The 20,565-nt window shown below is 42.4% G+C and overlaps 1 protein-coding gene across 4 annotated transcripts in view; it reads left to right on the top strand.

The window, feature by feature from the left end:
• The window catches only part of SUSD1 (sushi domain containing 1), an 81,053-nt gene that overhangs the window by 19,852 nt on the left and 40,636 nt on the right, over positions 1-20,565 (top strand). For 3 of the 4 annotated variants that reach the window (XM_075931415.2, XM_075931416.2, XM_089779169.1), the window contains 3 exons: positions 2,610-2,789; positions 6,174-6,353; positions 8,966-9,145. In XM_075931415.2, the coding sequence (XP_075787530.2) occupies positions 2,610-2,789; positions 6,174-6,353; positions 8,966-9,145 (540 nt within the window). The remainder of the gene's footprint in view (positions 1-2,609; positions 2,790-6,173; positions 6,354-8,965; positions 9,146-20,565) is intronic. The other variant, XM_075931417.2, reaches the window with a different exon arrangement.

Genomic DNA, 20,565 nt, shown 5'->3' on the forward strand with positions numbered 1-20,565 from the left:
GCTATGGCTTCCTCAGAACGTAGCTTTTGCCAATACGTTTCTGACATCTCTTCCCCTTCCCAAAATAATTGTTTTCTATATAATCTATCCGTGGAATATAAACTTGTGGTGTCCATTTCTTGCTAAAAACTAGTTTCACTAGCAAGAGCTGTCTTCTCTTGACATAACTGTTCAAAATCTGAAAAGATAAACGATTTCTCCTTTTTATTGCAGGTGTCCCTTTCTGAACCATTAGCCAAATTGGCTTCTTACTTATTAGTAACAGAGCCATTTAAAACATTCTTTAGGTTCTGAAAACTCCATTGGTGACTCTTTGACCATATCAAGTCACAAGCATATCAATCATGATATGTTTCCTCAACCAATTGCAATCTGTTTCTGTTCAGGAAGCCCAAGAATTCACAAACGTTATTCACAAACTACACTTAAGTGTTTTTTCATATGACAACTTTACACGGTATTTTCTCTGATCAAGCTGATAGTGGATATTAGTTCAACTGTGCCAGACTTCATAGCAGGTGTAATCCCAGGCAGCCACTGCTATTATGTTGTTGTTAATAATTTGTATTGTCTAGGAGGCCTAAGAGTGGACTAGCACTCTGTTCTGCAAGGTGCTGTACAAACACAACACAAAAATTTTTTTCACCAGAATATTTTAAATGGCACAGATCCTTTCTGATTTAAATATCTGGATGAGGATAACGAGCAGTCCTGTGTGTGGCACCTTAGGCTATGTCTACACTGCAACGCTATTTCAGGACAACGGAGTATCCGGAAATAGCTATCCCGCATCTTCACAGCAAGCTCGTTATTTTGGGCTTGCTATTCTGACCTCCCTTAAACCTCATTCTACGAGGAGTAAGAGACGTTTCGGTATAGCACAGTAGTACCCAACACGGTGTGTGTGCCCGCCAAGTTCTTGGGGCTGGCCTGGCCCCAGGCACATGGTGCATGCATGGTGCTGGAGCTGGCCCTGGGCGCATGGTAAGTGCCGGCCCTGGGAGCGCCGCGAATTTGCCGCCCACACTCTGGGCGCGCGGCGCTTGGGGGGAGCGCCGGCTCCGGGCATGTGGCGCATGGGGGGGCCCGGCCCCGGGTGCGCGGCCCCAAGCACGCGGCTATGGGGGGGGGGGCCCGCCCCTGGGCATGCATGTGTCCCCGCCCTCTGGCGCCCGGCAGGTGAATGGCCACACCCCCTGGTGCCCGGCAGCCTCTAATGGTTGGGGACCACTGGTATAGCAAGTTATTTGGAACACACCGCTAAATTATGAAATAAGTTATTTTGAAATAAGATCACGTGAGGATTGCCTATTGTGTTCACTTCCTCTGGGGCATCTGACATTGCCCACTGTTGGCAGACAGGATACTGGGCTAGATGGATCTTTGGTCTGATCTCGTATGGCCGGTCTTATGTTCTAAGAAATGCAATTTGAGCTACACAAATTGTGTATCTTATTTTGAACAATGGTGCAGTGTAGACACACCCTTAGGGTACATCTAGACAGCGGGGCTATTTCGAGATACCAGAGGTACCCTGAAATAGTTACCCTGCATCTTTTAAATGTACCCATTATTTCAAAATATTTTCAAAATAACGGGCGTACTATTCCGGCATCTCTGTAACTCTCATTCTACGAGGCTGAAGGGATTTTTCGAAATAGCACATTGTTTTGAAATTTGGCACTGTGTAGATTCAAAATAAGCTATTTTGAAATACAATCGAAATAAGATACGCAATTTAGGTAGCGCAAATTGCATAGCTTATTTCGAGTTTAGGGTGCTGTGTGGATGCACCCTTTGAGACTAACAAATTTATTAGGTAAAACCCATTTCATCAGATGAGGATGTAATTTGTCTTTGAAGTTTATAACTTTCCTTTGGAGTGAATGATCAGAATTGATTTGAAATTACTGCTGCATAGTTCTGTGACGGGAGAGGGCAGTTTTGTGAGCGGTGATAAGGTCCGGGAAGCAATATGGGCAGCCTGTTACACTGTAACTGATCCAAACCTAAATATGGTCTCTCTCTCGCTCTTTTTGTAAGGCTTTTTGTGAAGGCTAGGACTATAACAGAGTTTAAAGAGAAACTAGATAATTTCATGGAGGTTAGGTCCATAAAAGGCTATTAGCCAGGGGATAGAAATGGTGTCCCTGGCCTCTGTCAGAGGCTGGAGAAGGATGGCAGGAGACGAATTGCTTGATCATTGTCTTCAGTCTACCCCCTCTGGGGCACCTGGTGCTGGCCACTGTCAGCAGACAGGCTATTGGGCTAGATGGACTTTTGGTCTGACCCAGTACGGCCGCTCTTATGTTCTTATGTACACTAAAAATAAATAAGTGCAAGGCATTGGATCAAAGAAATGGACTCTTTTGTGCCACTTTCTGCTGTGTTTAATGCCTTGTGTATTGCAGATACAGGACAATGCATTTGTTTTACACTTCAGACAGGTGTAGCAGAGCATGGGTTTTATACCTGTGAAGTCATTTCAATTCTTATTTTAAATGGGAAGGCCTCATGCTGTGGCTATGAACCTCTTTTGTGTTCTGTCATTTCTAATGTCAGTGTGTGGTTTTTCTCCTCCCATGCCCCCTTTCCATCTTTGCTTGTAGCTGTGGATTGTGGGGTCCCACCTTCCATCTTGAATGCATATTCAGCGCCTCTAAGAAGCACCACCTATGGAAGTGAAGTTGCTTATATTTGCCTACATGGTTACCTTATTGAAAGTGGAAACCAGACTGCAGTTTGTAATGCAAAAGGACAGTGGGAAGGTGCTGATCTGGTGTGCAAAGGTAAAGTAAATAAACATACAGATTTCTTGTATGATAGACATTATTTCAAAAGTAACCGTCACCACTTAGTCCAAGTCTATGCTGGCAGAGAAAATCGATGTAAGATATGCAATTCCAGCTATGACAATTGCATAGTTGGAGTCGATGTACCTTACATCGATTTATCTGTAGTGGCCCCACAGCTGGAGGTCAACTGAAGAAACTCTCCTGTCAACTTCCCTTACTCCTTGCAACGAACGAGTATCACAGTTGACGGGAGCACCCAGTGTTTGATTTAGCGGGTCTTTACTCGATCCTCCAGTAAATATAGACAAGTTGTAAGAGACGATCAATGAGACTTCCCCATTGTCTGATTGAAAATGTCACCTGCAGGCTCTAACAGGGTACTCACAAAATAGAAGCCATTGGTTAAATAGTTTTCTTATTTGTGTTTGTTAATAAGACCATAAAGTATAAAGGACTTTAAAACCAAAATGTCACTGTCTCAGCTGGTGTAAATCTCTGCAGGCCCAGAACCCTACACTGTTTTGTACTGTGTTAGGGTCTGGCACTGTGTCCCAGATTTTTTGAAGGTATTTAGGCATTGCTGTGCTCAGCGTCATAATCGCTAATGGCGTTAGAGCCTACCTCTTGTAAATGAAAGGGATTTAGGAGTCTCAATCCTACTATCAATGGAATGTAGATGCCTACGTGCCTAAGACCTTTTTGAAAAATGAGATCTAGGCTACTATATCAGTTAAGCTTTATAAAGCTGAGCACAACAGTGATGAAATACCATTAAAATCTGGGCCTAAATCTACGTTTTTGTATTTTGTTTGGCTTGATGCTGAAATTCAGCTGGTTGGTTTCACTTTTTGATTCTTTGGCACCTAAATGTTTGTTTTTGGATTTTCTAAAGGTGTAAAAAACTCTGTTTGAATGGAAGATATTTCTGTGGTTAAGCTAAGCGAAGGATCTGGTGTGGCTTGGAACCAGATATTGCAATTGCTTTGGTATGTGAGTAAAGTTACTCACATGAGAAGTCCAGTTGACTTTATATAGGGCTGTTCACGTGAGTGAAACTATTCTCATGCCTAAGAAATTGCAATATCTTAGCCATCTGCGGGCTTGCTGATACTGCTTAGACATGTAAACATTGCTGTCACTTTTGATCCTTTTGAAAGTCACAGGTCTAGACTGTTGTCAGCTGCTAACCGTAACTATGGGACCAATGTTGACATAAACCATAAAACCCTTTGTTTTTATGGGTAGAGAGATGTGGCTTGTCAAGTTCATATTGAGGTAAACAAGAATAAGTGTGTGCACGCGTGCGCGTTATGACAGACTTCCAGTTTAAAGCCACTCAGAGTCTTTATTAACTCTTCTTATAAACTGCTATTCCCTTATGCTTAATTATGATCTTTACTTATTCTTTAGCTTGGCACAGTTGTACTCTTCTAATCACTACAGGATTAAAGCGTCATGAAACTGATTCTGCGTAGCTAATCCTTCTGTTCCTTGTTATGAAGTTTAGTCTGTGCATAAATGCACCTACCCAGTATTTCCGTCTTACTGTCTAACAAGTGCCTCTAATTTTGGAGTCTGCCTCAATATCTTTGTGTTAATTCAGGGTTCGGATACCTAAAAAGGATTTGGTTAATTAAATAGACAGAAAACACTTCTGTCTTGTTTCTTCTTTTCAACCTTGCTGGATGTGGTGCTGTGGGTTGAGGCAAGGTTTGCTTATAGTTCATCCTGTCCAAAACCTCACTTACTGATGTTTCTTAAATGACTGTCACACATCACTCTGGTTATGTCTACACTGCAGTTTTTTTTTTTTTTTTGGAAAAAGGTATGCAAATTACAAACTGCAATTTGCGTACCTTTTTCCTATTTTTTTTTTTGGAAGAGGCTTTTCCAACATTTGGCCTATCTACATCGGTCCAAATGTGGGAATAACCTCCCCTCTCGGAAAAGCCCTTATTCCTCATAAAATGAGGAATGCAGGGCTTCCGAAAGAACACGCCCTCTTTTTCAGAAACTGATCTGAAAAAGTGGATGCGTTCTCTGGACGCAGAAGAGTATCCCGGAAAACCTCTGTAAGGTAGACATAACCTCTGTTTCGGTAATGCAGTATCAGACTGAAGGCTCTGAATTTGAACGTATTTAGCAAGGTAGAGACAGAAAGATACCTGTCAGAGTGGAATTGTTCTACATTACTACATATTTTTCTTTTAATGTTCACTTAAGTTTTATGCTGCAAGTTGTTTTGGTCTTAAATCTTAAATTTACAGAATCATCTTTTTCTAGGTATCACTTCAAAATTACATTAAGGCCATTTTTCAGTGAATAGTTTTAGCTTTCTCCTCTCCTCCACCTGTGCTGCTTATGATACATGTGGTTTAATTCTTAATATCAGTTCCCATTAATCTTTTCTTTAACAAAGTAAAGTGTAATCCTGAATAGTGTCTGGATTCACTTTGGATTTCGCACCATTCTTTGGCTTCAAATTATATTCTTCCATTAACTTGATCTTTTCTCTTTTATTATTTTAAATTCATAATTTTATTATTGTTAAATATGTGAACCAATTTTAATTCATTACCACATTTAGTTTTTTAATGATCTCCCTAGAGATTTGAATAACTTGTAGAAATTTTCCTCTGGGATTTCCTTGTCCTGGTCTAAAACAACTCTTCTCTTTGAAAGCTTGAATGAAATATCGTAGCAGGGGAAAGTAAACCTCTGGATGCTTTTATGATTTTTCAGATGTTATTTTGCACAAGAGCCTCCTCTGGGACTCTTGTACATTTCAAAGGACGAATGCGGCACTTCACGTACAGCCTGGGGACAGCGGGAAGTCCCACTGACTCCAGGCTGCATGCGTGTGCCTACTTTGAAGTGTACACAGTCCCCAGCGGGGGTTCTTGTGCATGTCAAAGCCATGGAACTCGGGGCCAGCGGGGGACTCAGAGTCCCCTGATGACCCCAGGTTCCATGCTGCACTGCATGCTGCTAGGAGCCCAGAATCAGCTGGGGAGTCCCCAGCTGATCCCGGGCTCCACTGCCCCTTTGAAATACACGGAGTCGGTGTTCAAAGGGTCAGTGGAGTCCAAGGTCAGCTGGGGATTCCCCAGCTCTTGTGCATTTCAAAGGAGGAATGCAGAAGTGCCTATTGACTAGTTGATGGAAATTCCATCGACTAGTCAATTAACTTCATTTTAACATTCTTAATCTCGACCAGCAAGGTCTTAGACCTGGGACTGTGGTGATCCAAATAATAACGATGATGTAAACAAGTGAAGTGAGGTTTGATGAAACAATTGGCATCTCTTCTTTAAATCCTGTGATGTGTCTTGGCTTGTTTCCATCATCAGTTTTTACTTCCCTGGTTTTTTTTCCCAGCAATAGACTGTGGCAGACCTTTGTGGATTCCACATGCTGAAATGATCTGGGACAACTCCACCACTCTGGGAAGCACGGTGCACTATAAATGCCGTGAAGGGTTTCATTTTAGTGGAGACAAGAATTTTTCACAATGCACAGAAATTCAGAAATGGGAAAACATCACTGGTGTATGCGAAGGTAAATATGTTTCAGAGCATGTTTGAATTCTTTTCCTTCCAATTTAAAGACCCTTCATTTCAAATTCAAACAAGAGTTGCTTAAAGTATGGTTTGTTCTTAAAAGTGATTAATAAGTAGGCTCAGAGGAATTCAGTTAGTATTGACAGATAATATCAATGCTGATTTTTAAGTGGTAATTTTTCTGGTTTGTATCGATTTAAATGTTCAGAGTTGTGGGAAATTATGGGAGTGCCAGGCAATTATTTAATGGCAGATGTTGAGATTCAGAAACTTGTAAACTGAAAACACAAATTAGTAATATCACATGTCAAAATATACAAAGTAAATATGTTGGCATATTGTTGTTTAAACTATTAACCGATAAGCCTGGGCTGATCGGTTAATCATTTGAACAACTACACATACTTTCCCCGCCCCCACCACTGCCTCTGTATCAGAGGCAGCAAAGGTGGGGAAGCTGGGAGCCAGTGCCCATGGGGAGCCAACTTTTAAGCTGATTCCCCATGAGTACTGACTCCCGCCAAGCTACCTGTTCTTCCCCCCCCCACACACACTGCTGCCTCTGATAGAGAGGCAGCGGTGCAGAGGGCGGGGAGGGGGGGCAGGTGGGAACCAGTACATGCAAGAAGCCAACTTTCAAGCTGGCCCCCCTGCACCCATTGACTCCTGCAGAGCTGTCTGCCCCCCAGCACTACTGCCTCTGTGTCCGAGCACTATATCAGAGGCAGCAGTGTGGGGTGGGAAGCGGGATGCCAGAGCAGCCTCTGTCTGCATGGAGCTTAGGACCCCCATGGGCAAGGGCTGCTGCTGCAGAGGCAACAGTGCAGGGCGGCTGGCAGGAGCCGGTTTCATGGGGACCCAGTTTCTAAATAGAGAAAATAAAAATACAAGTATTTTGTGTTTTCAAATACAAAAAATATGGTTTTTGATTCAGAGGCAGCAGTGAGGGCTGCTGAGGGCTTCCTGTGAGTGGGGCCAGGAGCTCACTGGCTGCTGGCCCTGCCCCCAGGGCCTACTGAATAATCATGTAACTGATAAAGTTTAGTGCGGTTACACAGTTATTACATTAAAATTAAACAACATCTAACATCCCTGGTAAATAACCATTAATCAACAAATCATGATGGTTTTTAGTATTAAATCTCTAGTCCAGTGATTCTCAACCAGGGGCACGTGTACCCTGTGGGGTTATGCAGAGGTCTTCTAGGGAGTATATTAACTCATCTAGATATTTGCCTTGTTTTACCACTTAAAAAAGGCTACATAAAAAGCGCAAGTAAAGTCAGTTCAAACTAAAATTTCATACAGACTGACTTGTTTATACTATACATTGACATGTAAGTACAATATTCACATTCCAGTTTGATTTATTTTATAATTTACGTGGTAGAAATGAGAGAGGGAGCCATTTTTCAGTAATAGTGTGCTGTGATCATGTTTTTGTATGTCTATATCTGATTTTGAAAGCAAGTAGTTTTTAAGTGAGACACAGTTTGGGGTAAGCAAGACAAATCAGACTCCTGAACTTGGTATAATAGCCTGGAAACATTGAGGCTGTGTCTAGACTGCATCCCTTTTCCGTAAAAGGGAAGCAAATTAGACACATTGCAATTGCAAATGAAGCGGGGATTTAAATCCCCCCCGCTTCATTTGCATAAACATGGCTGCCGCTTTTTTCCTGCTCGGAGCTTTGCCAGCAAAAAGTGCCAGTCTAGACGGGGATCTTTCGGAAAATAAAGCCTTTTCCGAAAGATCCCTTATTCCTCTTAAAATAAGGAATATCTGTGGTATGGACCCTGGCAGGGGGAGGAGGAAGTGGCTCTGCATGCTGCTTGTCCCCTTTCGCCGCACCCCAGCTGGGGGAATGGCAGCGCAGCAAAGAGCTTCTCTGGGGGCTTTTCCCTGACACTCCCACAAGAGCATGGGGTGGTGCAAGGAAATGGCAGGGGAGGTTCAAGGGGTGCAGAGCCCAGCTGCAGGGACATCAGGTAAATGTTCTACTCTAACCCCTCTCTTGCACCCTTCCACCCTCCCTCCTAGATCCCGTCCCAGCACCTTCCATGAGCCATAAAATTTCCTGAAACTTGACTTACCTTATTTCCCATGGCTGCAGGATTAAAGAGGTTCACATGTGCTGCTTTTTGCTCTGAGTGTGACTTCAGAACCCAAACAGCTGTGGGACAAAGAACTGGATTCCTTTTGGTCTTGCGTATCAACGGACTTGCTCATGAGGCTTGTGTTGAAAAGGCCCTGGGGCTGCAAAGATAGAACTGAGGGCAGAAGGCGACTTGCAGAATCTGTACTGTTGTGGTGATGCTCCAGCAGTAGAGAACCCAGGCTGACTTTCAGGTCCAAAACTGAATGTACGAAGCTGGCAGTTTGTTGCTTAGTTTAGAAGCACAAAGTTGTGTGCAGGTTGTTTTTGTTTTTGTTTTAATGAAAAGGAGCCATTGAAGAAAAAACCCATAATGCCACTTTTTACGATGCATTCTTGTCTTTCCTAATGGATTTTAGATGTTGCATGGTCCTAAGGGGTCACTTTCAGTGACTACGTTTAACTAATTTCTTAACACTAACTAGCTCATGAAAATTGTTTTGGATCTTTTTCAGGAACAGACTGTGGCCGACCTCCTTCGATCCCCAACACAGACATGATTTGGAGCAACATTTCCCATCTGGGCAGTACAGTGCACTACCAGTGTAAAAAGGGATTCCGCAGCATAAATGGGAGGAATACATTGCGTTGTACTTACAGTGGATCCTGGGAAATTCCAACTCTAATATGTAAAGGTAAAAGTGTAATGAAATCCTCTGCCTTTTCATTCTAGATGTGTGTGTTAAATTCAGTGTCAAACTTGTGTCCTGAACAGGAGCGGCCTAAGGCCGGTTGCAGCAGCTGGTGCCCTAGGTGGGGCAGCGCTATCGTCACCCCTGCCTGCATGGCTGTCAATGACCATGACATCATCACGGGGCGCCCCTTGACGTCATCATCGGGCGCCTGGGGCAGTGGCACCCTAAGCAACTGCCTAGCTCACCTAGGCTCACGGGCCGCCCCTGGTCCTGAAACGAGGATAGGTGGGAGGCCAAAAAATCTTGTTTTAGTTTAACCTATAAAGGTTAATCCATGCCCTGTTGGGATGTGAGGCTTACACGACACACACATCACAGTTTAAAAAAAAAAAAAAAAAAAAAAAAAGCACCAGGCTAACTTGCAGCAAGATGTCAAGGCCACATTCTTCCTTTATCTTCCCATCGGTTTTGTTTTTTATATACAAAAGAAATTGGCAAACCCCTGTGTCTGCATAATGAATTTATTACCTGGAAAATTTTAATTTTAAAAGACAAGGATTTTTTTTTAGCATACTGAAGATCAGAAAGATACCTTTTTAATATGGGCCTGATCCTTTACTCCCAGAGTCATAGGATCAGTAGAATCACAGCCTGTTTTGTACTCCTCTTGTAACTAATAGCCACAACAGACTTCAAGAGCCTCTGTGCCAAGTGTTGGCCTGCAGGGATTTTTCTCTATCAAAGAATTAGCCTCAAAAATAGATGCTTATAATCAGTGTCCTCATCTAGATTTAGAGTCTGCCCTTGTAGTACTGTAGCACAAGATTAGCAGATGTTTTAGACTTCAGTTTCTGCATTGAACAGGACACACTTTTGTGACACTGCTACTCCAATGGCACAAAGCAGCTCTAAGACTGTACATCATTATTTGCTGTCTGTTTCAGATGTTCTTCTGCCTGATAACCAGCATGTTTTCCCTAAAGATTGGAAACGTGCCTAGGACTGCTACAGCTTCAGAGGCCTCCATCCTGCAGAGATGTACATACTTGCTTAGTTTTACAGACCCTGGGTTGTTGCACTGAAATCAGAATGGCTACTCCCCATGTGTAAAGTTAACCAGGTCTATAAATCTGTGCAGGATCAAGACCTTAACTGTCATGATCTACAACAAAGGAGCCTGAGAGTGTACAGTATGTGTGTATGTTTCTTGAGCGTGCAGGGAGAGGGATATAAACAGGAAGCCCAAAGCACACTTGGAGTTGCAGCTAGCAAGGGATGTGAAGGGTATCAAGAAGGTTTCTACAGGTATGTTAGCAACAAGAAGGTCAGGAAGGGTGTAGGATCCTTACTGAATGGGGTAGGAACCTAGGGGCAGATGTGGAAAATGCAGAAATATTCAGTGATTTTTTTTGGTCTCTGTCTTCATGGGAAAAACTCAGCTCCCAGACCGCTGCACTGGGCAGCACAGTATGGGGAGGAGCTGAGCAGCCCCTTCTAGTGAAAGTCGTAACAGGTTAATGACTGTTCAGGGAAGCTGGATGTGCACAAGTCCATGGGGCCAGATCTAATACACCCAGGATGCAGAACGAGTTGGCTAAGGTGTTTGCAGAGCCATTGGCCTTTGAAAGCTCATGGCGATTGGGGGAGGGCCTATATCAGTGGTGTCCAAAGTTTTTTCAAAGAGGGCCAGATTTGATGAAGTGAACATGCGTGAGGGCCGACCATTTTGCCTGACATTCTTTGAACCATTAAAATTAAATGCAAATTAACTATTTTATACAAAGTTTATTGCAAACGGCATACTTTTCATTTCGTCACATGATGACAAATCTAAACAGGTGTTAAATCACTCTGCCTTTCATAGCTGAAGGCCAGATGGAAAAAAAAATCCAGGAATCTGAAATATATGTCAGGAACATTGTAAAGTACATTACATATTATTGGTAATAAAGGTTGTCTGTCAACTTTTAAGTTCAAAAAATATGAACAGGAACATAACACCAAGTATACATGTTGTGTCCAAATATATTTATAACTGATTTAGACCAACTGACATTAACTGAGATTTTACAATGTATTCATCTCAATACATATGGATTCGTTGGGGGCCATAAAAGATAGATATTGCCAAATTACCTGGGGGGCCGTATTAAACTGGAACACAGGCCGCAATTGGCCCGCAGGCCGGACTTTGGACATGCCTGGCCTATATGATTGGGAAAAGCCAAATGCAGTGCCCAAAAGGGAAGGAGAATCCAAGGAACTACAGACAATCAGCCTCACCTCAGTGCCTAGAAAAATTATGCTGCAGGAATCCCTTTCATTCTGACTTCAGTGCAACAACACAGGGTTTGTTTTTGCTGTGGAAGGGTGTTTTGGTTTGTTTTTGTGTTCACCGGACTAATAGAATTTTGGTGAGAAAGTAAATAAAACACATAGGCATTAGTGGCCATGGCCCAAGTAGTAGAGAACACAAGGAGGATGATTGGATGTGGTAGCTGCGGTATGTACATGATTCTGGAGGGGGTACCTGAAAGGAGTTTTGTTTGCATGAAGTGCCGCCTGATAGAGCTGATGGAAGAAAAGATCCGAGGACTGGAGATGCAGGTGGAAACTCTGGTCGAGTTTCGAAGGGGGTTTGAGCAGATGATGGAGCAAAGGCATGACGTGGCTGAAGGGGAAAGTTTAGATATGTAGATGGAGGCAGGATCAAGGGCCTCAGAGGGGGGACTGCAGGGTGAAGAAAATGGAAAGTGGACTAAGAGAACCAGGCAGAGGAAAAGATGGGTCAGTGAAGGAAAAATAGAGCTCAAGAACAGGTATGTGGAGTTGGAGAATGAAGAAGGGGTATAGCAGGTAGATAATGAAGATGGAAGGGTGAGGAAGAAGAGAAGAGTGGCTAGTCCCATAAATAAAGGGGAAAATGTATGGAGACAACACCAAAATGAGCATTAGGAGGTTACAGGATGGGTTAAAGAGGATTACAAGGGAAAATAGGAATAGCAAGGACTTGCAGCCAGAGGAACCAAGAGATAGACCAGAGAATCGCACTGTCACGAGGAAAAGGCTGGTCTGTGTGATTGGGGACTCCTTATTGAGAAGAATAGATAGGCCTGTAACCAGAGCTGATCCAGAGAATAGAAGGGTGTGCTGTCTGCCAGGTGCTAAGATACGGGATGTGGAACTGAGGTTGAAGAGGATTATTAAGGGAGCAGGAAGGAATCCATTGATTATCCTTCATGTAGGAACAAATGATACGGCTAGATTCTCGCTGGAACGAATTAAGGGAGACTATGCTAGGCTGGGGAGGACGCTCAAGGAAATTGAGGCTCAGGTGATCTTTAGTGGGATTCTGCCTGTTCCTAGAGAAGGGCAACTCAGATGTGACAGGATTATGATTATCAATAGATGGCTTAGGCAATGGTGCTATAAGGAGGGCTTTGGGATGTATAGTCACTGGGAGGCATTTATGGACAGAGGACTGTTCTCTCAGGATGGACGTCACCTAAGTAGGGAGGGAAATAGACTTCTAGGATGGAGGCTGGCTCAACTGATTAAGAGAGCTTTAAACTAGGAATTTGGCGGAGACTGTTGGGAGATGTCCAAGTAATCTCTACGCCGGATTTTAACACTGAGAGGGAGGAAAACGAAGTAAGAAGGGATATATCTGGGGGTAGGAGAATGTACATGAGGAAGGGTAGGGTGGGTACTAGTCTAATAGGTCATATTGGAGGTACAATGTCCGTGCCAAATTGGGTAAAGAATGTGAGTGAGGCCAAACAGCAAAAATTAAGATGTTTGTACACCAATGCGAGGAGCCTAGGTAACAAAATGGAGGAACTAGAGCTATTGGTCCAGGAAGTGAAACCAGATATTATAGGAATAACAGAAACATGGTGGAATACTAGGCATGACTAGAGTACAGGTATTGAAGGGTATGTGCTGTTTAGGAAAGACAGAAATAAGGGTAAAGGTGGTGGAGTCGCATTGTATATCAAAGGATTGTAAAGAAATAAAAAGTGATGGAATGGAGAAGACAGAGTCTGTTTGGGCAAAAATCACATTGGGAAAGAAAACTATCAGATCATCTCCTGGGATAGTGGTTGGGGTGTGTTATAGACAACCAGGATCCAATTTGGATATGGATAGAGATCTCTTTAATGTTTTTAATGAAGTAAATACTCATGGAAATTGTGTAATCATGAGAGATTTCAACTTTTCAGATATAGACTGGAGAACAAGTGCTAGTAATAATAATAGGGCTCAGATTTTCCTAGATGTGATAGCTGATGAATTCCTTCATCAAGTAGTTGCTGAACCAACAAGGGGGGATGCTATTTTAGATTTGGTTTTGGGGAATAGCGAGGACCTCATAGATGAAATGGTTGTAGGATCAACCTCGAGTGATCATGAGCTAATTCAGTTCAAACTAAATGGAAGGATAAACAAAAATAAATCTGAGACAAGGGTTTTTGATTTCAAAAGGGCTAACTTTAATACATTAAGGAAATTAGTTAGGGAAGTTGAGTGGACTAAAGAAATTATGGTTCTTGAGGTGGAGGAGGCCTGGGATTATTTTAAGTTAAAGTTGCAGAAGCTGTCAGAAGCCTGTATCCCAAGAAAAGGGGAAAAAATTATAGGCAGGTGTGTTAGACCAAGCTGGATGAGCAAGCATCTCAGAAAGGTGATTAAGAAAAAGCAGAAAGTATATAAGGAGTGGAAGATGGGAGGGATCAGTAAAGAAAGCTACCTTATTGAGGTTCGAGCACGTAGTGGAGAGAGGCTAAAAGTCAGGTAGAGTTGGACCTTGCAAATGGAATTAAACCAATAGTAAAAGGTTTAATAGCCATATAAATAGGAAAAAAACAAAAAAAGAAAAAGTAGGACCGCTAATTACTAAGGATGGAGTGGAGGTTAAGGATAATATAGGAATGGCCCAATATCTAAATAAATACTTTGCTTCAGTCTTTAATGAAGCTAATGAAGAGCTTAGGGGGATAATGGTAACATAAGAAATGGGACTAAGGATATGGAGGTAGATATTACCATATCGGAGGTAAAAGCCAAACTTGAACAGCTTAATGGGAGTAAATCGGGGGGCCCAGATAATCTTCATCCAGGAATATTAAAGGACATGAAATTGCAAGTCCATTAGCAAAATTTTTTAATAAATCTCTAAACTCAGGGGTTGTACCATTTGATTGGAGAATTGCTAATATAGTTCCTATTTTTAAGAAAGGGGAAAAAACGTGACCCGGGTAACTATAGGCCTGATAGTTTGACATCTGTAGTATGCAAGATCTTGGAAAAAATTTTGAAGGAGAAAGTAGTTAGAGATAGTGAGGCTAATGGCAATTGGGACAAATTACAACATGGTTTTACAAAAGGTAGATCGTGCCAAACCAACCTGATCTCCTTTTTTGAGAAAGTAACAGATTTTTTTAGATAAAGGAAATGCAGTGGATCTAATCTACCTTGACTTTAGTAAGGCATTTGATACAGTACCACATGGGGAATTATTGGTTAAATTGGAAAAGATAGGGATTAATATGACAGTTAAGAGGTGGATAAGCAACTGGTTAAAGGGGAGACTATAGCGAGTCATACTGAAAGGTGAACTGTCAGGTTGGAGGAAGGTTAATAGCGGAGTTCCTCAGGGATCAGTTTTGGGGCCAATTTTATTTAATCTTTTTTTATTGCTGACCGTGGCACCAAAAATGGAAGTATCCAGATAAAGTTTGCGGGTGACACAAAGTTGGGAGGTATTGCCAATTCAGAAAAGGATCTGGATATTATACAGGAAGATCTGGATGACCTTGTAAATTGGAGTGATAGCAATAGGATGAAATTTAATAGTGAGAAGTGTAAGGTTATGCATTTAGGGATTAATAACAAGAATTTTAGTTATAAGCTGGGGACACATCAGTTGGAAGTAACGGAGGAGGAGAAGGACCTCGGAGTCCTGGTTGATTATAGAATGACTATGAGCCGCCATTGTGACATGGCCGTGAAAAAGGCTAATACGGTCTTGGGATGTATTAAGCGAGGTATTTCCAGTAGGGATAAGGAGGTGTTAGTGCCATTATAAAAGGCATTGGTGAGACCCCATTTGGAATACTGTGTGCAGTTCTGGTCTCCCATGTTTAAGAAGGATGAATTCAAACTGGAACAGGTACAAAGAAGGGCCACTAGGATGATCTGAGGAATGGAAAACCTGCCTTATGAAAGGAGACTCAAGGAGCTTGGCTTGTTTACCTTAACCAAAAGAAGGCTGAGGGGAGACATGGTTGCTCTCTTTAAATATATTAGAGGGATAAATACCAGGGAGGGAGAGGAATTATTTAAGCTTAATACCAATGTGGACACAAGAACAAATGGATATAAACTGGCTAGTAGGAAGTTTAGACTTGAGATTAGACAAAGGTTTCTAACCATGGGGAGTGAGGTTCTGGAACAGCCTTCCAAGGGAAGTAGTGGGGGCAAAAGACCTATCTGGTTTCAAGATTAAACTAGATGGGTTTATGAAGGGGATGGTTTGATGAGATAACATGATCTTGGTAACTAATTGACCATTCATTATCAGTGGTAAATAGGTTAATGGAGGGATGATAGGAGTTACTATAGAGAACTTTCTGGGTGTCTGGTTGGTGAGTCTTGCCCACGTGCTCAGGGTTCAGCTGATCGCCATATTTGGGGTTGGGAAGGAATTTTCCTCCAGGGTAGATTGGCAGAGACCCTGGAGGTTTTTCGCCTTCCTCTGTAGCATGGGGCACAGATCACAGCTGGAGGATTCTCTGCATCTTGGGGTCTTTAAACCATTTGAGGACTTCAGTATCTGAGATATAGGTGAGAGGATTATTCCAGGAGAGGGTGGGTGAGATTCTGTGGCCTGCACTGTGCAGGGGGTCAGACTAGATGATCATAATGGTCCCTTCTGACCTTAAAGTCTATGAGTCTATGAAATACTTGGTGGGGAGGAAAGTGATCAGGAACAATCAGCATGGATTCGCCAAAGACAAGTCATGCCTGACCAACCTAATTGCCTTCTATGATGAGGTAACTGGCTATGTGGCTATAGGGAAAGCAGTGGATATGATATACCTTAGCTTCAGCAATGTTTTTGATACTGTCTGCCACAGTATTCTTGCCAGGAAGTTAAAGTACGGTTTGGATGAATGGACTATGAGGTGGACAGAAAGCTGGCTAAATCGTCAGGCTTGACAAATCTGTGTCTACTTGGCAGCCAGTATCAAGCAGCATGTCGCAGTGTTTGGTGCTTTGTTCAGCATCATCCTTAATGATCAGGATGATGGGATAAATTGCACACTCAACAAATTCATGGGTGACACTAATCTGGGGGGAGAGGTAGATGCACTGGAGAGTATAGATAAGGTCCAGAAGTGACCTAGATAAATTAGATTATTGGGCCTCAAGTGGCAAAAGTGCACGGTTTAGCCCTACTAGTTATTCTGGAGAGTTTAAAAATAAAAAAAGCCTTTCTCTGTATTGCACAAGAATAATGAAAATAACGGAGAAATTTCAAAGAAACAGTTCTGATAGCTTTGGCTTGATCATCTGACTAAAAAAACCAAAAGCATAAAACCCCCATTAAAAAAGAATTAGCTGAAAAGCTTAAAGAAGTAGTTCTGGTGAAGACCCTCTAAATCAATGGTCTCCAACCTTTTTAAGCACAAGATCACTTTTTGAATTTGTCAGTCCAACATCTACCTCAAATCCAAATCTCCCTGCCCCACCCCTTCGCTGAGGCCCTGCCCTCCTCAAACTGAGCAGATGGGCTACAAGAGAGGGGGACAGAGAGACACCAGTGCCCCTCCTCCTCTGTCTCCCCCACCCTGCACAACAAGCAGGAGGCTCCCAGGGGAAGCTCTGAGGCTCTGGGCGAGATCAGCCAGGCAATGCTGGGAGGGGCAGCTGAAGTGCCGGCGCTTGATAGCCTCCGAGCCAAACCAGTCAGGAGCACCTGTCAGAGGCTCCAAGATCTACCAGTAGGTCCCGATCTATTGGTTGGTGACCACTGCTCTAAATCAGTTGCAGAGAACTCTCCAGTTGACTCCTATGCCTGGATGGACCTACTAAAATAGACCCCGAGACACCTCCATCACACTCTCCCATAATGCCTTCTGCTCTGTCTGTCTCCCATCACGCTGGTCCCAGAAAACTCCTGCATTTATCTCCTAGACAATTATTGCCCATTTCGGGAGACTATATTTGGTATCTGCTAGTACTGATAATTACTACAGGTTGAACCTCTATAGTGCTGAACTCTCTGATCTGGAAACATCCATTGTCTGGAATGATTCTGCTTAGCCCGATGTCCACTTCTCAGGGGTGAGGTCCCATAAAGTTTGTTTAGAGCCACCAGTCTTGGCTTTTAGTGTTCTGTGCTGTTATTTAGCTCTAATTTACCCCGGAATGTCTTCTAAGAGCCCAGTAAGCAGTGGAAGTGTTGGTAATGCTGCTAGACAATATTGACCTCCCATGGTCCAGAAAATTCTCTGGTAGAGAACTGGTCACGTCCTGAGGGTGCCGGACTAGAGAGGTTTAACCTGTATTTGACAGTTCAATACCTCCAAAAATTGTGAATTCCTTCCATATGATCAGTTTACTTGTCTTTATTCAGAGAAAACAAAATCTAAGTGAAGCTTCCACTAAAAATAAAATCTTACCAGAATTTTAATAATAATAGTTAGCTCTTTTATAGGCGTTTTTCATCAGTAGATCTTAAAATAATTCATTTGACGATTAACATTATATTACTAAACATTCATAAATTAAACAGTTGTACATAAAATGAGAAGTAAACAAAACAGCCTCTGAGACTGACTCCATGACTCAGTGGCTGCATTGTTGCATTCATTGCTACAGTGCAGGGAAAAGTGTGTGTAAGGGCTCCTAGAGCCGTGCATAAAAAAAAGCTCAGGTCCTACTAGCAGGAAGTAAATCTGACTAGGAACACAGAAGTGAAAATTGCGATGTGCAAAGCACTGTGGAATGCAGACAGTGAACTGAAAAGCAAGAGGAAATACCGTTCTTGTGGTTTTAGAGCTCAAGGATGTGGACGGCAGTAATAGCGACGTGAGTTTTGAGCTGACCGTCCTTTTAACACTCTCTCTCTTTCTCTCTCTATCTTAGGGCACACTTCAAAGTTTCACTGTAACTTTGTGGCAACACTTTTCAAAATAGCAGCACAGTCACGTAGGACTGTAAGCGGGTCACAGGCCCTTTGTATCTGGAATGGATGAAAGGAAAGGAGGCCCAGTGGTTAGGGTGCTAGCCTGGAACTTTGGAGAGTTGAGCTCAGTTCCTTGCTCTACCAGAGACTCCTTCTGTGATCTTGGGCACGTCCGTCAGCCTCTCAGTGCCTCAGTTTCCAGTCTGTAAAATGGGGTTATAGCACTGCCCTACCTTTTGGGAAGTAGTGATGATAAATACACTAAAGCTTATGAGGAGCTTCAATATTACAGGGATGAGGATAATATAGATACATAGGAGATGTTGTTATTGCACCCATTGATATGTCTATCTCAGGGTTATTGTGCAAGGCACTGTACAAACCCAGAGATGGAATTGGGCCTTGCCACAGAGTACTTGCAATCCACACTAACTTACGAAGGGAGGAGTGGGTGAGCATATTTCTCAGAAGATAGGGAGGATTATGGAAAAATACACATTTAAAAAAATTATATATTACGTATATAAATGTGAGCCACGCCCAAATGCCATGTAGCAATGCCCTTTCTTGTAGGCATTGAAGCAAAGTGTGTCTTGAAGGATCTGGAGGAGAGAAGATACTTGCCTGATGGCTCTGTTTAGGGAAGATATTTCAGGCTATCTGTATCATATATATGCTAAAACATTGTGCCAGAAGGGGCACATTGCCATGGAAAAAGCCACTCTTACTCACGCTAGAGGGCAGAAAGCATGGTCAGCTATTAGGAAGTTTAGAAAAGTTACAAAGTAAGAAAAGGAAAAGGGTTTATATGAAAATCAATCCTACACCTAATTCCTTCTCGTCTATTAAGTGGTAAAAGACGGGGGAGAAAGTGGAAAAACACAAATTCTAAATTTCAAAAAAGTTTTAGTTTTCAAACACTAAAAAAATCGTAGAACATAATTTTTTAGGGTTTTTTTTAAAATGAAATTTCACAATATGAAATTGAAACACTTGGTCAAAAATGACATTTCCCTGTGAACATTTTTGGTTTTAGCTAACTCTTGTCTTGTCATTGGGAAAACTTTGTATGGAAAAATTTGAACTAGCTCCATCAATCGTGAGAAGTCAGAGAGACAAAGCATTTCATATGTGCAGGTTGTTGCTTAGATAAAAGTCTTTGGCCCTGCCAGAACAAGGGAGTGCTCTGATTTGACAAAAGCACTTTGTTCTATCAGTCTGGCCTGTGTATCACCTGTGAGTCATCCATGTTGGAATGTCAGACTTAATCAGCCTTTTCCAATAGATGTTTCCCTCTCAACAGTGACAGTTTCACTGTGTCATTTCCTACAATAGGATTCTATGAGAATCCTCTTTGTTCCCTGAAGCAGGTTTCTCTTCCTTGACCGTTTCTTCCTTTGTGCCCAGTTCTGAGGGCCTTATGTGCCCCCTGGTAGCCAGGCAGTCTTTGGTCCTAGTTGCAAAAATATACCCTATTAAACAGCTAACAGTGGTTTGCTGGAGTTCTTAAATATCTGGGATGTCTATTCCTAGGCACAGGGTGAGTTTCTTTTTAAAGACTGAGTAAAATAGCGCTAGTTGGTTGTTGGCACATATCGTTGCGAAGAGCTGGTATAAAGGGCTCGTGGCAGTTCTGCAAGGCTGCAGTCAGTGGTTTCTAGCCTACAAGGAAGAGGTTAGTTTTTCATATTCCTCTTCAGATTCTTTTGTGAGCCTCTTGCTGCACCCTTAATTTTCAGTCCTGCTGTGTATAAATAATTCATCCTCATCAATACAGAATCCAGTTAGCAGAGGTGTCGCTCATTTGTGAAATTCCACACTGCCATCTCTCTCAGCAGTCAGACCCCCATCAACTAGGATTATAATGGGAGATGAAAAGGATCCGGTTGGTCCCAGTTCTCAGAAAGGGCTAACATGAGACATTGTAATCTGGTAACTTCTTCGGTGGCCTGGAAAACCACAAGATGAAATCTTCCTTCATGGAGCAACTGTTTCTTAGATCAAAGAGAGAGACTGTTCTGTCTTTTGTTATAGTTGGATTTTCTCGCTCTTTTTTTTTTTTGTTCAGTGGGAAACTTTTAAAATATTTGACACCAAGTTAATAATTACACATTTTCTGACTGCAGATATCAATTCTTAACATCAGAAATCTTTCAGATGGCGGGGGAGGCCATGAAGTTTCAGCCTTCCTAATCCAGTCCATTTTGACGACATTATTTTTATACAA

This window comes from Pelodiscus sinensis, chromosome 6 (assembly GCF_052426305.1).
Source record: "Pelodiscus sinensis isolate ZL-2025 chromosome 6, ASM5242630v1, whole genome shotgun sequence".
Taxonomy (NCBI): Eukaryota; Metazoa; Chordata; order Testudines; family Trionychidae; genus Pelodiscus; species Pelodiscus sinensis.